Source organism: Chrysemys picta, chromosome 22 (assembly GCF_011386835.1).
Source record: "Chrysemys picta bellii isolate R12L10 chromosome 22, ASM1138683v2, whole genome shotgun sequence".
In the NCBI taxonomy this organism is placed as follows: domain Eukaryota; kingdom Metazoa; phylum Chordata; order Testudines; family Emydidae; genus Chrysemys; species Chrysemys picta.
The window spans coordinates 6,229,820-6,246,025 of NC_088812.1; the positions used below are offsets into that span (position 1 = coordinate 6,229,820).

Consider the following 16,206-nt stretch of genomic DNA (forward strand, 5'->3'; position numbering starts at 1 on the left):
GCGTCGGGGTAGTCCGCTGCTGGCAGCTCCGGCTCCCCCTCAGGCTCAGGCTCCTCCAGCTCCTCTGGGTACTCGGCTGCTGGCAGCTCCCGCTCCCCCTCCGGCTCCTCCAGTTCCTCTGGGTACTCGGCAGCAGGCAGTCCTGGCAGCCCCAGTCCGTCCTCCAGGTGAGGTTTCCACAGGTCCAGGGCCTCCCCTGGTGTGGCAGCAGGCTCTGAAGGGAGCAGCCCGCGGTCTGCGTCTGCCTCCCTCCCTGGTGCTGCTCTAACTGAGCTAAGGGCCCCGCCCTTTATACTTCCTGTTCCACCCCTCCCCTTCCTGGGGGTGGAGCGAGCTTGGGCTGGCCCCGCCCACTCAGGCTGAGGGAAAGGCACTTTACCCTCAGGGTCGGAGGGAAGCCACCCTGGCTCCCTACACCCAGGCTTCCCTGAGACACCCTGACTTCTAGTGGTGTGGCGCGGGGACACATGGGTTGAACAGCTCTGAGTTTCCCCAAGGCACAGGCCGAGAGGTCTCTCTGGGCTCGCAGTGCAGTGGATTTGGAGACCCCTTTGCGCTGGTGAAGCTGGCGCATGTACCAATGCCGGTCCCCTGGCAGGGGATACCCACATGCTGGTGTCTCCACCGGGGGACACTGGAAGCTGCCAGCTGCTAAATCGCTTTGTGCTGGTCCCTGTCTGTGCTCCCTGACCCCCCGAGTCAGCAAAGCACATGCTTGGCTCCAGCCATGCCCAGCTACGCACTTAACTCGGCTCCAGTGGGTCTCAAGTGCATGGCTGAGCTCGTGTCGACAATCCCAGGCACTAAAAAATATCACATTCACTTAGAAAATCACGAGCTTTAGAAAGACCAATGAGCCAGGGGCAGAGTGTGGCGTGAATTGAATTAAAGAGGGGGAAAATTCAAAGAATATACAAGGAAATACTCCTCCACCTGGGGCAGCAGTAGCCTCTGGAACTCACTGCTACCATGTCTTGGAGACTGTATATGTGTTGAGTTTTAAAGAGGGACTGGCTGTTTCTATGGGGAAGGACAATGCCTGGAGCTGTGCTAGTTAATGGACAATAATTCTGGGAGGGAGGGAAAAGCTCCCACTTCAGGGCTTAAGCCACCCTCCAACTATTAGAGACCAGGTGGAGTCCTTCATGGGGGCAGATTATCCCCAGCTGCTGCTGTGGGACTCTTAGAGTACGTCTTCACCACCCGCCATATCGGCGGGTAGCAATCGATTTATCTGGGATCGATATATCGCGTCTCGTTAAGACGCGATATATCGGTCCCCGAATGCGCTCACCGTCGACTCCGGAACTCCACCAGAGCGAGCGGCGGTAGCGCAGTCGACGGGGGAGCCGCAGCCGTCGATCCCGCGCTGTCTGGACCCCAGGTAATTTTCGATCCAAGATACTTCGACTTCAGCTACGTTATTTGCACCTTCCTCTGTAGCACCCGTCGCAGATGGGATACCGGGGTATATGGGCCTTGGGGCTGACCCAGGCTGGCAATGCCTGTGTGTTCCTCTGTGATTGGAACCTGAGGGGGATTTCTGCCAAGTCCCAGTGTACCCACCCCTTGGGCAACTCAACTTCACACATGGACTCCTAAATCTCCCCAAATCTTGGCCCCACTAGGGCTTGGTCCATAGAGGCCACAGTGGCTGTTCTGGGGTTGGAAGGTCCCCTTCCCTCTGTTATGTTCACGGCACACACACAGTTAGACACAAAGCATCACATCCTCTCGCTGGCAGGCTGCAGCTTAACACAGGGTTATTCTTAGAATCCAGAACCCCAGCACACGAGGGCCCCGAACAGAGAGAGACAAAGCAGGCTGCTCCTGAAGGCAGACGGGGACAACTAACCCCACTTTGCTCTAGGCTGGTCCTTTGGCAGATACACGGCTGAAAACCCCAGATCACATGCTTCTCACCCGAGCTCTCTAGCCCGCAAGCAGGTCCAGGAAAGCCCCTTGCAGATGTAAAGTGAGAGCTTGTGATGCTAACACAGATCTGAATACACCATATTCTCGAGTGGCCGTTCAGCTGCTGGAGCAGCGTAGTGTGGCCTGAGTGTAGCTGAGAATCAGGCCTGTGATTGTTAAGGTCCTGGGGGCCCGGTCGCCTGGGTCCCATCACCCAGCTCAGTACAGGTGGGTGATACAGGAACGTCTCCCTGCCAGGACTGTACAGAGCATCCCCTCTTGTGTTGCAGATATTGACGAGTGTCAGGGCCCGAAGCCGGCAGACTGTGGACCCCACGCAAATTGCACCAATGCGCCTGGGAATTACTACTGCACCTGCATCGATGGCTACGAGCCCAGCTCTGGGAAAGCCAAGTTCACACACGCGAGTGAGAACACCTGCCAGGGTGAGCTCTCCTCTGCCCCCACCTGCTGAGACCCCCCCTTGCACACAGAAATGATTGTTCCAGGTCTGGCGCTGCACCACAGGCTGCTGCTGGCTGCAGCAAAGGCACCGGATCCACTCACTGGGGCTGTGATCAGCCGTGACCCTCAACTGCTGCCCCAGCGTGTGGGGCCAGGATCTCCCCTGCCTCAGTGATTGGATTGGGAATAAACCCCCAGGTTCGCAGGGAGGCGCCGGGGAGACGGGTGGGGATCTCGCTGTCCCCAGCACACAGAATCCAGGATGCTAGTGCCCCTGAGCCTGGGAAGGGGCCTCGTGGACGGTCCACATACAGCACAGTGCGCTCTGCCCCCTATGGGCCCTGGGGAGCAGGGAATAGCCCCAGCGCAGGGCACCCCGGCCACGCCCCCAATCTGCCCCCTCCCTCAGGGCTGGGAGCAGAGCCTTTTCCAGCCCCACACTGACAGAGCCCCCTGGATGGGAGGGTGTTTCCCGAGGGGGCCATTATGCCCCCTTAAGCAGCCAGGGCGGCCTGACCGGAGAAGGGGCCGGGGCGTTCCAGGCCCTTGTCTGCAATGTTCAGCGGGTAGTTGGAGCTTGTATCAAGTCTTAGCCGGCCGTTCCCATGGAAACCGCCCTTTACCCCCCTGTTTGGGGGGCGCAGAGCACCGGGCCCGTCGAACTGGGAGAACTCAGGAGCCCATTGGTTCAAACGCTTCCCCTGGCAGAGACCTCGCCCAGCCGTTCCTGCGCCCAGCCCCAGGCCGCGTGGGATAACCCCAGCCAGTGTCCTGGGGCGGGTCTAGGCACAAGAAGAAATCCACGCCGCAGGTATCTCAGCCAGCGTCCCGGGGATTGTCCGGGGATAGCTGGTATCGGGAGCCGTGCGGAGAATCCCTAGGGCTTGCCCCCGGGGGGAATTGATGGCGATCGCTGTTCTCTTTGGAAGCGCACTGATTATTCCAGACCAGAGTGTCCGGATGGGGAGCAATTCCACAGGAGCTGTTCCCGTCAATTTCCCCATGGACTCAAGCCCCTAGAGACACCCAATCTCAGAGCTCCCTGCAACTCGGAGCAAGTTTGGAAGCCTCTGGACACCCGTGTGCCCGAGGGAGGGGAGAGCTCTGGCCGCACCATCGAGAACCCAGCGCATGGCGCCCCTTCTCCAGCAGACAGAGCGTCCGAGCTGGGGAAAGCGCTTTGGAGCAGCAGCTGTGCTGTGGCTGAATGTGTGTACAGTGCCTCGCACCATGGCTGTGGCGCTACGCACTATAAATATCCCAGTTGAACCAGGACAGGATGGATAAGGACGCTGGAAGCTCCGTTCCCATCCCGCATGGACTCTGGGAAGCCTTTGGGGGCGGAACCCGATTGACATCGTTTCTGGAATAAAGCAGGTTCTGGAAACGCGGAGCCGCCTTGGTGCTTTCAGGAGAACCCGCGAGTGTCGCAGGGTCGAGGGGCGGAGGAGGCAGCACTTGGCAGGATGGAGCCAGTCGGTTCTTACAGGGTTCAGTCTGCCCCGGGAGCAGCTCAGTCTCTGAAGACGCAAAGCCGTGGCACCGGCCAGGCTGAAACACAAGTCATGCTGGCACTTGCACAGCACAGACGGGATCAGAGCTGGGGCCCATCTAGCCTGGTATCCCGGCTCCAACGGGCCAGAGCCAGATGCTGCAGAGGACGGTGGAAGAGCCCTGCAGTGGCAGCCGGGGGATAATCTGCCCTCACTTCTTGGTCTCTAATACTCAGATGGGCTTAAGCACCACAGCACGAGGTTTTCTCTCTCTTCCCAAATGTCTGTGCCCTTCAACTATGATCACTCTGGCTGTTCTCATCATCCGTAGGAATGTCCAGTCACTGCTTGAGTCTTGCTAAATCCTTGGCTCAGTTTTGAATTTTCCCTCTTCTCACTTCCCTGACTGGCCCTTGCTCTCGTGTTATGAGATGGGAAGAACAGAAGCTCCCCATCTCCCTTCTCTATTTGAGATTTGTGAAGAGTCAAAATGTAAGTGGGAGAATGGTCCCGCTATTGTGTGGAACTTTCCGGGCATCTGCACTACCCCGGTGAATTGGGCTAGCGAAAGGATCTGAGTCCTCGCTCCCACCTCCTTTACCCAGAAGCCTCTCTGCCCTTGATGACTCCCCTTCCACTCTCCTGTCTGGCAGAATCCTCATAACCCCGACAAGTCTGGGCCTAGGATTCCTGGGGGGCTCAATCCCCAACCCTGCTGTGGTCACCTAGGACAGGGGCTAGGGTGTCCCCACTCCAGGGTACTCTCTCTGCACTGGGCACCTCCCTGACCCACTGATCATTTCATACAATTTCACGCAAATACAAGTTGTTTCATTAACCATTAATTTAAAAAAAGAATAAGGAAAATGGGAAAGGTTAAAGGAAAACACATCACCTCCATCGAAGTGCCCAGACAGCTCAGAGTCGGATCAGTGGTGAAGGCGCTCGGCCAGGTTTATCGCCAATGCAGCCCAGTGCCAGCGCCCATAGATGCCACAGGGACACTGCCACACGTCTGCCTCTGGCAATGGACACCGACAGTTACAGACTGAGACAAACCATCTGGGATAAATGACTTACATACCAGCCGGTGTGTTTCACAACATGCTTGTTACCTCCCTCCCCCTCCCCCTTCCCCTTGTGCAATTCATAGTCTGTTCCTTGTAGGTCCCAGATTTCCTTCTCAGGCCCTGGCAGTGCTGCAGGGATGCTGCGGGTTGGACACTTGCAATGGTGGTGGCCACACACCTCCAGGTTTGGTGGTGGGAGCATTCTTCCAAGCGTCAGCCCCAGTTGGGTTAAGATCCCCCTCCCAGTCTGGCCTTCAAGGGCCCTTGGCTGTGGGTGTCTTTCTGTGCTGGGCCCTTTGCCCAAGGTCCCCCCTTGGCTGGCCCCAGTTGCTCACCACACCTGGCTCTGTGGCTGCCGCTCTGCTCCCAGCACCGGATCTGCTCTCCCTGGGCGGCGTCTCTTGCTCTGCTCCTAACTTTGACCTGCTTCCTGGATTGCTTTTCTGTCCCCTCTGGATCTGGCCCGGTTCTGCTCCCCAGCTCAGCTCGGGCCCCTGCTTTCTCCTTAGCTCGGCCCCACGCTGACTGACCCAGGCAATTCCAGCTCGCACGGAGGACGGGACTCCTCTGTCCTCTTGACTCCCTGATTAGCCTGTCCACCCTGTCAATCAGTCTCCGAGGCTGAGGCTGACCTGGCGCATTGGCCTCTCCCCATTCTTTCAGTGCTGGGCGCAGCCAACCAAAGCGCCCCCACTGAACGTTAGTAAGGGGGCGACAGTCCCCTTACATCCCCCCCTTGCTAAAATTCTGCCACAGCCACAATATTCACACCAGTACATCCTGGTCCCATGGCAACAACAGAAACCCACATCACGTTATATCACAAACCCATTAACAATTATCAAAAGAACATTTAACATATTTAACATTCCACATCCACTTCTTCATACTATACATAACAGTATTCATTAAAACACTCATAGAACCAATAACATAATCATCTGTAAGTTTACCAGGCAGTACACCCTCATTAGCTCGCTGGGACCTTCTTAAGACTGGTGGTTCGTTACCCATATTTTCTAGTTCCCTGTCCTTGGGTAATACTGGGTCAGTTTGAAGGATCTGGCCATTCTCGTTAGGGTTTGGGTTTACCCCACTGGTTTCAGTCTCCTCAGGAAATGCTGCCTACGAGCCCTGGTCAGACTAATAGTCCAACGCTTTAGCTGGTCCCTATGTACTACTCTCTCAGGACCTCCTTGTTCAGGCTGGATAGCGTACACTGGCAGTTCGGGATTGTTGTTGGCTCCCATTTGTCCTTTATTTTATTACATCTTCAGTGTGTATGGCTACGAACTGGTTTAGAAGACTCACTGGTACTCTTCCTTTGATGGCACTAGTCAGTACATTGGCTGGCTGGAGCCCATTAGGTAGGTTTGACCCAGATGTAGGCTCTACGAGAGCTCGATATCTATTGGCATTTCCTGGTACACAGCAGTGTTCATCAAGGACCTTCCCTCTCCAAGGAGGAATAATGGTCTTCCGTTTTTTGCCCTCTTTAACATTTCCAATCTGCCTTGTGGGGTCCAGGGAATGACTCTGCCTCTCCACTCAAGCCAGTACTCTATTCAGCATGGCATTCTTCGTAGAGTGCTCATGACGGTTCATCCTCCTGGTTCCTTCTCCTGTAAGAGTAGCTCCTTCAGCTCACTAATGATGTTCATTCCTAGAATCCCTGGGACTCCTTCTCCCATATGGCTCCCTTTTGAGGCTTTGTCTTTCAAGATGAAGATGCATTTTCCTGGCAGTGTCTGGCCCATATACTCTATGTCTTCTTCAAGGCACCCCACCACTGGGATTGCCAGTCCATTAACAGCTGTTAGACGTACAAACTGTGTGCTGTGCATGGTCAGCTCCTTGTCCTTTAAACATTTTTGAAAATGCGACTCAGTAATGGTTGTGAATTCTGAATCAGTATCTAACAAACATCTGGTCTTCACCCTGCTATACATACTTCAGCAGTTAGACAGTCTCCAAATGCTCGTGTACAGAAGTTGCTAGATATGCTGGCACTGCCCACGTTCCTCTCAACACTGTATGCAGAGGGATTTTCCACGAAGACAAGCCTAGGAATCCTTCTGCCACTGCTTGGCCTTCTACTGTCGATGGACCACTCGCTTCTGGTGCCCCATTGGTTTCGAGTGCCTGGGTCTCTGTTCTCCTTCTCAGTGGACATTCTTGGCTAGTATGTCCTGGCCTTTCACAAGGCTAACAAATGTATCTTCCCAGCTCGTCCTTTGGTGGGGCTCTTCGGGATCCCGGTGCCCTTGGATACTTTGGCATACTAATGGGATTTTTTTCTTTCATCAACTCGGTCATCACTTTCAGCATCTCCCCCTGTTGGACCGCCAGTTTTTGGACAGCTTCACTTAAGCTTCCAATGTTATCTCTGTTTGCGGGAGGGCCTTTTCCCCAGCAGCTGCATTCACTAGGCCCCCACTTCGTGTATGGGGGTTAGGCTTGGCTGTCTCTGCCACAGGAACTTCCTCTTCTTCTGACCACATAATGGCAGCCTGCATGAGTTCGTGGAACTTCTTACTGGGCTCTTCTTTAAACCTCCTCTTCATTTCATGTCGGAGGGAGTCGTCCCGGAGCCCCAGCACCAACTGCTCTTTTAGAATCATATCTGGGTCTGGAACTCGTCAAGGGCATCGCCGCTCCACTTTGCTCATTCTCTCCTGGAGGTCATACGCGTATGCCCGGATAGTTTCACCGGGCTCCTGCTTTCTCTCAAAGAACTCCTCCTTTAGTAGTACTCCTTTAGCTAGGGCAAACCCACGGTTACGGGGCAAAATAATCCCCGGGGTTTAGCCAGTAATGGAGGCTGTCTACCCCCCTTCTCTAGTTTAGTGTTTGTTTTATTTAGGAGACGTTCTTATTAAAGGGGGAGGAATATGTTGTGTATTTGGGTGTCGGAGTAATAGAATCTTGTGTTGCTATGGCAACTGAGTTAGATTATTAGGGGATACCCCAGTCAGTTCTGGCTCGTTTTTGGTTAGTTCAATGTGTGGCAATAAATGGTTGCTCCAAGGTTTACAGCTCTCTGTGTCTCCAGTGATTTCTTCCTAAAACTGTTGCCCCCAAGGATATAACAAAAAGGGATTGTTAAAAAACAATCTCATGATTTTTAAACCAATCTTGTGACTTTTTTGCAGTCTGGCTCACGGTTTGGGGCTTTTATTGATTGCTTGGCATTGGCGATGCTGTTAATGCACGGCCACTGAGCTTACCCAGGATCTCTGAAACAAACCCGCATGCCTGGAGGGTGAAACTAACCAGGTTGCCCTGAGGTCTCGCTCTTCCTCTGCACCACACCGGGGCAAAGTGTCTGTTCTGACTCCCAGCCTGTCACGGGAAAGAGAGAGAAGGGGAGTCTGAGACAGAGCTGCTGGAACACGGCCCAAGGGAAGGATCCGTGAGCGCTCTTGACTCTCCCCGCTGATTGACTTGTTTGCTGATGTCCAGGTGAAGGGGATTTTAGACACAAGGATTTCTGTGAGAAGCAAAAGCGGTATGGATAAATATCAGGGAGCGCTTAGTGGCCGGAATGAGTGCGTCTCTGCGTGTACAAGCCGGGTCCCTCGGTAGAAAACCCCGCTCCCTGCATGGGGTCAGTGACCCCACTGCACCATGGAGCCCCGACATCCCCCTTGCCCAGCAGCTGGCGCTACCCACATTGACAGCCTGGCAGGTGCACGGCGCTCCAGCGTTTGGCTAGATCACGGCAGGACTCTCTGTGCCCGGGCAGGGCAGGGCCCGTCTGTCAGATCAGACTCTCCACAGCGGTGAAAGGCCCCAGGAGCAGGTGAGCACAGTACAATCTCCACTGTTTGAGGCCGAATTGGTGACCCTCTGGGTGGTGACTCCGGCTGGGGCTATGCTGGGGGTCAGGCTGGGCGGGTCTCTTCCAGCTTCGGTTTCCACAGGCCGGATCGGCAGCGAGTGTCGAGCTGGCATCATCCATCCGAGGGCTCGGTGGATTCGCCCCGCGGGGCCCTGGGCCTGGGGGTCACAGCAGGGTCCGGGAATGGACGTTGTTGGGCCGCTGCTCACTGTGCAGTGTTAGGAATAGGGGGATTCCCTGGATCCAGCTGGATTCCAAACAACCCGTTTACCAGCCGTGCAGGGCCTGGCCGCATGTGGGGGTCTGCGGGCTTCTGCCATCGACCCCCGTGAGCGCAACCAGAGAGCAAAGAAACTAGTTTAAAGGGACACCACCCGTTTCCCCTGCACTCTCCTGGGCACAGCCCACCCACCCTTCTCCTAGTGCTCCATGGGCGGGGTAGTCCTGGGTGTATCCCGAACGGGGAGGGGACCCATCGGGCTGGGGTCTGTAACATTGAGCGTGGCGCCCCGTTCTGACGACTAGCTCCTGTTCAGCACCTCCTTTCTTCTCTCCCACCACTACAGCTCCCAGAGTCGCAGCTACCCTGTGTCTCGGCCGTCCGGCCAGGTCACGCTGTGATCCCCATTCTGAGCCTTTCAAAGTCAGACCCCTCTCTCCTATGCCTGCTAGCGAAACCCTTCCTCTGGGGCCCCTAGCCCCCCCTCGGGGCTTCCTAGCCCCCCTTGCCTCAGGCCCCCACCACTGGGCCCAGCCATCGGGCTGTATAGAAGCCCCACCTGTCCCCTCCCAGGCGAGCTTCCTTCTAGCTAGCGCCCTGCACGCAGCCTAAGTCACTTCCCCTTTGCAGCTTAACTGGCTGATCGGGCCCCCCACCTTAACCCTGCTCTCTCAGGGCTGGTGCAGGGAGGGGATCGCAGGGTCCTGGTCTGGAAAAGGTTGGGCCCCCAATCTGGGGGGTGGGAGAGGGTTTGTGCCACAGGGATTGGGGCACTGCAAATAGCAGGGAAGAAAGGAGAATTGAATGGGAGGTTTGATGGAGCAGACAGACTGACCGACAGACCACGCCCCCTGCAATCGGTGGGGGGTGCCTCCATGGTCATTCGCCCCCCAGCTGTGTGTGACCCCCTTTCCCCCACGGGCAGGAAGGGGGGGGAGTTTTGTAGCAGCCGCATGTTAAACTCTTGGCATCACAGGACTGGCAGGTGGACAGAGAGCAGCCATCGGGGCAGGGAAGAGAAGGGGATTTTCCCCCAGGCAGGAGTGAGTTGAGATGAAAATCTGATATGAAAGCTCTAACGTCTGCTCCTCTCTTCCCATCGCTCTAAGACCCCAGCATTAACTTCAGCGCTGAGTACGAGGAAAGCGAAGAGAATTTCTCTCCGTGGGTACGTATGAATCCATCCTTCATTAGTTGAGGATTTTGCCCTGTGTTTTTTATCGCCAATATGGAAATTCCCAGACAAAAACCTTTGCTGTTAGTATTATGGTGACCCCTATAAACCCCATCCAAGATAAGGGCAATCCTGTGTTTATTCCTTTCATTGCTGGGACTCGATCCTCCTCGTCCTTCTAGTAGAGCGGCTAAAAAACAGGAGGACGAGGCTCTCTGTGTCTACTGGAAAGTAGTGGCCGAGAGCGCGAGCACGAACAGCACTCACACCACCTGCAGCTGTGACCATCTCTCCAGCTTCGCCGTCCTAATGGCTCCCACCACAGTGACGTTATCTCACCGTGAGACTCGATCACACGGCTGGACCCTGAGCTCCGCACTCAGCCATGGGCAAAGCTCTCCATGGAGCCACTGGAGGCTTTGCTGGGGAAAAGGCTGAGTCGGAGCTGAGGGGGCTGGGCTGGGCTCACTGGTGATTGTCCCTTTGCTGTGTTACAGGAGAGTGACCCACTGACCATCATCACCTATGTGGGACTGACCCTCTCCCTGCTGTGCCTCTTCCTCGCCATCCTCACCTTCCTCCTGTGCCGCTCCATCCGCAACGTCAGCACCTCCCTCCACCTGCAGCTCTGCCTCTGCCTCTTCCTGGCCGACCTGCTCTTCCTCACCGCTCTGACCCACCCCGGCAGTCAGGTACGGCCTGATTCTCCCCTGCTCTGTTCCTCACTCGCAGCAGGGCCGGGCCATGTGGCTTTGAACCCCTTTATGCTCCCTGGATTCTGGGCTGTGCAGGGCACAGGGGGGTTTCTGGGTGATGTTTCCAGCCTCTTAGGCCCCTTCACATTGGGCACAGTGCTCTGAGTGTCCCCAACCCCTGGAGTTCAGCCAGTTCTATCCCTATGTCACAGTCTCCCTGTGCCTCGATTCCTCTCCTACGTGACTTCCCCATGGTCACCCAGGGACTCTGTGGCAGGGCTGGGAAAAGAACCTGCATCCCCTGAGCCCTTCTCCCCTGATCTAATCACTAATCTCTGCTCCCTTCCTGCACCAGCAATGCGCACCCGCAGGACCCTCCATAGACCGAGGAACCTGCCGTCTCTGGGTCATGGAGCATTATGACTGGAGAGCTCTGCTAACAAGAATCCCGGTGTGACCCCCCCCACCCCCCCCGGCAGGTCTCCCCCATACTCAGCATTTCCCTTCCCCACCGCAGTGTCCCTGGGCTCTCTGTCTCCCCCAGGTGGCGTGTGCTGTCATTGCTGGCCTCCTACACTACCTCTTCCTGGCCTCCTTCAGCTGGATGTTCCTGGAGGGGCTGCACCTCTTCCTCACCGTCAGGAACCTGAAGGTCGTGAATTACACCAGCGCCAGCCGGTTCAAGAAGAGATTCATGTACCCGTTCGGCTACGGATTCCCAGCCCTGGTGGTGGCTATTTCTGCAGCAGTGAATCACAAAGGCTACGGAACTTCCGAACGGTACGTGCAGCGCCCATCCCGAAGGGGAGCTGAGATGTGGCTTCCATGCGCTTGTCCGGCTCACCCCAGGTCTGACTAGAACCAAGATTTCCCTGCTCACCCTGCCTGGGAGCTGAATGTCCCCCTGGGACCCTTCCCATCCCCAGGGACACTAAGCTGCCCCGAGCACTGCAGTTGAGTTGCCCACCTGTCAGACATCTACACTCCTCACCCCACTGATGATGTGGAAGAACAAGCCAGAAAGATCCCAGCTTGACTCCCAGGTCCCAGGCTGGGTTTGTGGGGCTGGTGGGCAGGAAACAAATGCACCTTCTTTCTGTGTGCAGATCCCTGAGGATCCCCTCTCTAAAGTGAGGGACTCACTAAAACAGGGCGTGGCGTGTTCTAGACACCGCAGGCCAGATCCTCAGCTGGTGTAAATCAGGGTAGCTCCACTTCCTTCAGTGCAGCGAGGCCAATGTCCATCCGCTGCATGTCTGGCCCTCCAGCAATACTGCGCCCATCCACCAGAAAGGGTCATTGAGGAGGTGGAAGAGGAAGTGGTGCCTGAAAGCAGGAGATGCTGAGATACATGGGGAGGGCTGTTTGCCTGCTGCCCGCAAGAGAGTCGGCCATGTCCCAGGCAGGCTGAGATTCATCTCGCTTTTGAGAGCCAGCTGCCCTGTGACACCCCCTCTCTGCCCCCGGGGCTGAAAAAGGGCAGTAATCCCATTAAATCACCTTCTTCTTGCTCCCTGCCTTTAGCTGCTTTCTCAGCCCGGAGAGCGGCTTTCATTGGAGCTTCTGGGGTCCAGTCTGTGCCATAATCCTGGTGGGTACCTCCCAGAACCACAGGGCCCCATTCTCCATTTACCTCTGTAACCCCATTGATTTCAGTGAAGCAGGGAGGAGAATGTGGTATATAAAATAAATATAAATTATAAAGATATCTGAACTCCTAGAACTGGAAGGGACCTTGAAAGGTCATTGAGTCTAGTCCCCTGCCTTCACTAGCAGGACCAAGTACAGATTTTGCCCCAGATCCCCCAAGTGGCCCCCTCAAGGATTGAACTCACAACCCTGGGTTTAGCAGACCACTGCTCAAACCACTGAGCTATTCCTCCCCATAAAATACAAGGAAAAACCCAGTTAGGTCCCACCTGGCTCATCTGCTGGGTTAGTCGCAGGATTAGTCCCTGTGATGCATCCCCAGGCCTACAGCTTTTAGTCAGGCACAGCTCCCATGGACGTCAGGAGTTTTGCCAAGTGAAGACAGCAAGAGTGTGATCTAGTCTAGTTAATGACCCAAGGAAGAAGGAAGGGCGAGGGCTGCACTCTGCAGTGGTTTTTCTAGGGGGATGGAAACAAATGTCCCTACATATTCCTCCCTACACCCTGTAGAAATTGGGGGTGCGGAGAATTTGTTACAGCCTGAAAGTGGCAGGAAGTATTCTAGAGGCAGGATCTGGAATCTCTGAGCCAGATCCTGCTCTCAATTACACCAGTGTAAACACAAAATAACTCCTGACTCCACTGGAGAGGCTCCATATTTAACTCTGAGCAGCATCTGGCCTCTGTGATCCCATTGATCCATCTCAGCCCTGGCTGTGCTGTCAGCTCCATGCATGGGGAGGGACCGAGAGCTGCCAGGGGATATTACAGGAGAGCGGATGATTCCCACCGGAAATGAGCAGTCCCCGGTTCTGCAGTGTTCGGATCGGTCCCCTGGGATCGGTCTCTGCCTCAGCTGGAGTCACCGGCCCCGGATGGGATGTTTTACAGGAAATATTTCCCACTGTTCCCACAGATAAATATAACGTTCTTTGCCCTGACTCTGTGGATCCTCAGAAAAACACTCTCCTCCCTCAATGCAGATGTGTCCACCCTCAGAGACCACAGGTGAGAAGGCAACAAAAAAATCCTGGAGGGTCAGATGCCTTGGTTTGGAGGGTCCTTGGCACAGGTAGGGTGTGAGGGATTGCAGGAGGGGAACAGCATATCTAGGATCCATGGGAACAAATAAACACAGTGTTTTTATTGACACTGCCCCACACAGGAAAGCCGGAGATGTTATCTCCACCCCATTCTGCCCAGATCCTCCTGACCCAATTACTCTCCATAGGGTTATTGTAACAGGATCTCTCCATCTGCCTTTATCCAGGTTACTGACCTTTAAAGCCATCGCCCAGTTTTTCATTCTGGGCTGCACATGGGGCCTTGGTCCCTTCACAAGATCCGTGGTCATGCAGTATTTATTCTTCATTCTCAACAGCCTGCAGGGACCCTTCATCTTCCTGGTGCACTGTCTCCTCAATCGCCAGGTAATGCCCACAGCCTGTTAGCGCCCACCCAGCACCTTCACCTTCACCAGCCATGTTTGATCTTCTCAGCGTTAGTTACATAGTGCAGTGACCGTGTCCCTCACTCTCCAGGTGAGAGAGGAGTACAGGAGATGGATCAAGGGATTCCGAATGTTCAGCACAAAATCTCAGACATCCGATCTATCCATGTCTGCTGTCCCCACCACCAGCACCAAGACGGTAAGAGGTCCTCTGCTGTGTTCCAGTACCAGCCTGTGACACAGTCATCTCTAGCTGGGTCCCCCGAATGACTCAGGATTGGTTATGAGCCAGCTGGGAACATCACTGCAAGTGTTAGTGAGAGTCGGTCACTATCCAGGGGTATCCTAGATGTCTTAAGCAACAGAACAGAATGTCCTGTCCTGGCACCTCCGCGTTCCCTTCCCTTGGCTCTCCTGGGAGCTCCAGGGGTCACTCACTGTGGACTAGGCAGGCATTGGCTCTTGCAGTGTAATGATATGAAACCTTGTCAGTGCAGACGGATCATCCCCAGTGAGCAGTCAGCACCATGAAGAATTTCCCTTGGCTCCATTATCCCTATGGGACAGTAGCCAGGGGCTTTGTGTGTCACCTCCCAGAAACAATCGGTCAGTTTGCACATTACACTCTCAGTTGCCTTGGAACCTATTGTCATTTTTCTGCTTTTCTTGACAGGTGGAACCCTTCTGCCAGGTGGAGTCGGCAGCAACCAGGGCCGGGTTCAATACCTAGGGGTTCCAATACAAAACCGAACCGGCTGGAGCCCCCTGTGACGTTGCACTCCATATGCTTTATGGAAATATGCTCATGAATATGACATAACTGGAATATACTTTATGCTAAATACCCCTTGTGGGGTGTCTTTAGAAAGCTTGTAATCTACTAAGTGTGTTCATCCTATTTGTTTACATGTGTTATTTCTATATCTGGAGTTAGGAGAATAAGATATAAACCTGTATCACTGATGAAAAACATAGTAAGTGGAGGCCATTAAGGGTGCTCCAGAAACAATCAGTTGTAAACGGCCTTAGTTACTTGAAAGCCTCCCTGTGTACGTGTGGGCCAGCCCATGGGGAATGGAGACTGGGGGGTCTTACAGTGACATGTGACCATTCACCTGATAATGAAATCCACCTTAAACCTGGTACTTTTCCATTTAGAAGGACGGGTGGGGGACCCAGAGAGAGAAAAGATTCCTGCCTTGTGCCAAAGCTATAAAAGTGTGTGGAGCAGGACAAAGGGATGCTGGTCATGAGAAAACCTCTGCTTACCACGTGAGATGTCTGCTAGATCTAACACAGACTGTACCAGGGGAAAGGATTGGGCCCAGAATAGGAAGGAGTCTATGAAAGAAACTTATTGGAACATCTCTGAGGGTGAGATATTACCTGTAATCAGTTTCCTAATGTATTAGGCTTAGACTTGCGTGTTTTGTTTTATTTTGTTTCGAGACTTTCTTTGTTCTGGCTGTTATTACTTGAAACCACTTAAATCCTACTTTTTATGCTTAATAAAATCACTTTTGTTTATTAATAAACCCAGAGTAAATTATTAATACCTGGGGGAGCAAACAGCTGAGCATATCTCTCTATCCCTGATACCATGATGTAGAGGGCGAAAAATTTATGAATTTACCCTGTACAAGCTTTATACAGAGTAAAATGGATTTATTTTGGGTTTGGATCCTATTGGGAGCTGGGTGTCTGGGTGCTGGAGATAGGTAAACAGGTGAGCTGTTTTTAGTTAGTCTGCAGCTATGGGACATGGCCCAGACCCTTGCAGCTGGTTAGCGTTTCCGGCTCAACAAGGCAGGGTTCTGGAGTCCCAAGCTGGCAGGGGAAACAGGCTCAGAGGTAATTTCAGCACATCAGGTGACAATCCCAAGTGGTCTCTGTGACCAAACCCATCACACCCCTACCCAGTAATCTGGGAAAACTTCACACCACCGCAGGCACCTCTCTGAGGCAATGCATTCCCTCTCACAAGCACTGAGTCTGTGTATAACAAAGAGAACTTTTAATAAAAAGGGGAAAGGAACCTGGCATTAATCTGGGAAACCCCACAACCACGATTCAAAAGCTTGTGACCATGAGTAAGGCAAAAATATTTTTAGTAAAAATCACAGACAGGTCATGGGCAATTCATGGAAGCCTGTGACCTGTCCTGACTTTCACGACAAAAATATACTGACAAAACGGGGAGGCGAGTTCAGCTCAGTGCCCACTGCTGCTGGAGC

General features: G+C 54.2%; 1 protein-coding gene across 1 annotated transcript; it reads left to right on the forward strand.

Annotated features, from left to right (window-relative positions):
• Window positions 1-1,455: 1,455 nt before the first annotated feature.
• On the forward strand, window positions 1,456-15,597 carry LOC101933947 (adhesion G protein-coupled receptor E3-like). Its single transcript, XM_065576469.1, has 10 exons — window positions 1,456-1,468; window positions 2,205-2,360; window positions 10,113-10,171; window positions 10,292-10,501; window positions 10,675-10,869; window positions 11,417-11,652; window positions 13,439-13,530; window positions 13,793-13,952; window positions 14,064-14,171; window positions 14,646-15,597. The coding sequence occupies exons 1-7, from the start codon at window positions 1,456-1,458 to the stop codon at window positions 13,440-13,442; spliced, it is 873 nt and encodes a 290-aa protein (XP_065432541.1). The 3' UTR covers window positions 13,443-13,530; window positions 13,793-13,952; window positions 14,064-14,171; window positions 14,646-15,597.
• The last annotated feature ends 609 nt before the right edge of the window (window positions 15,598-16,206 follow it).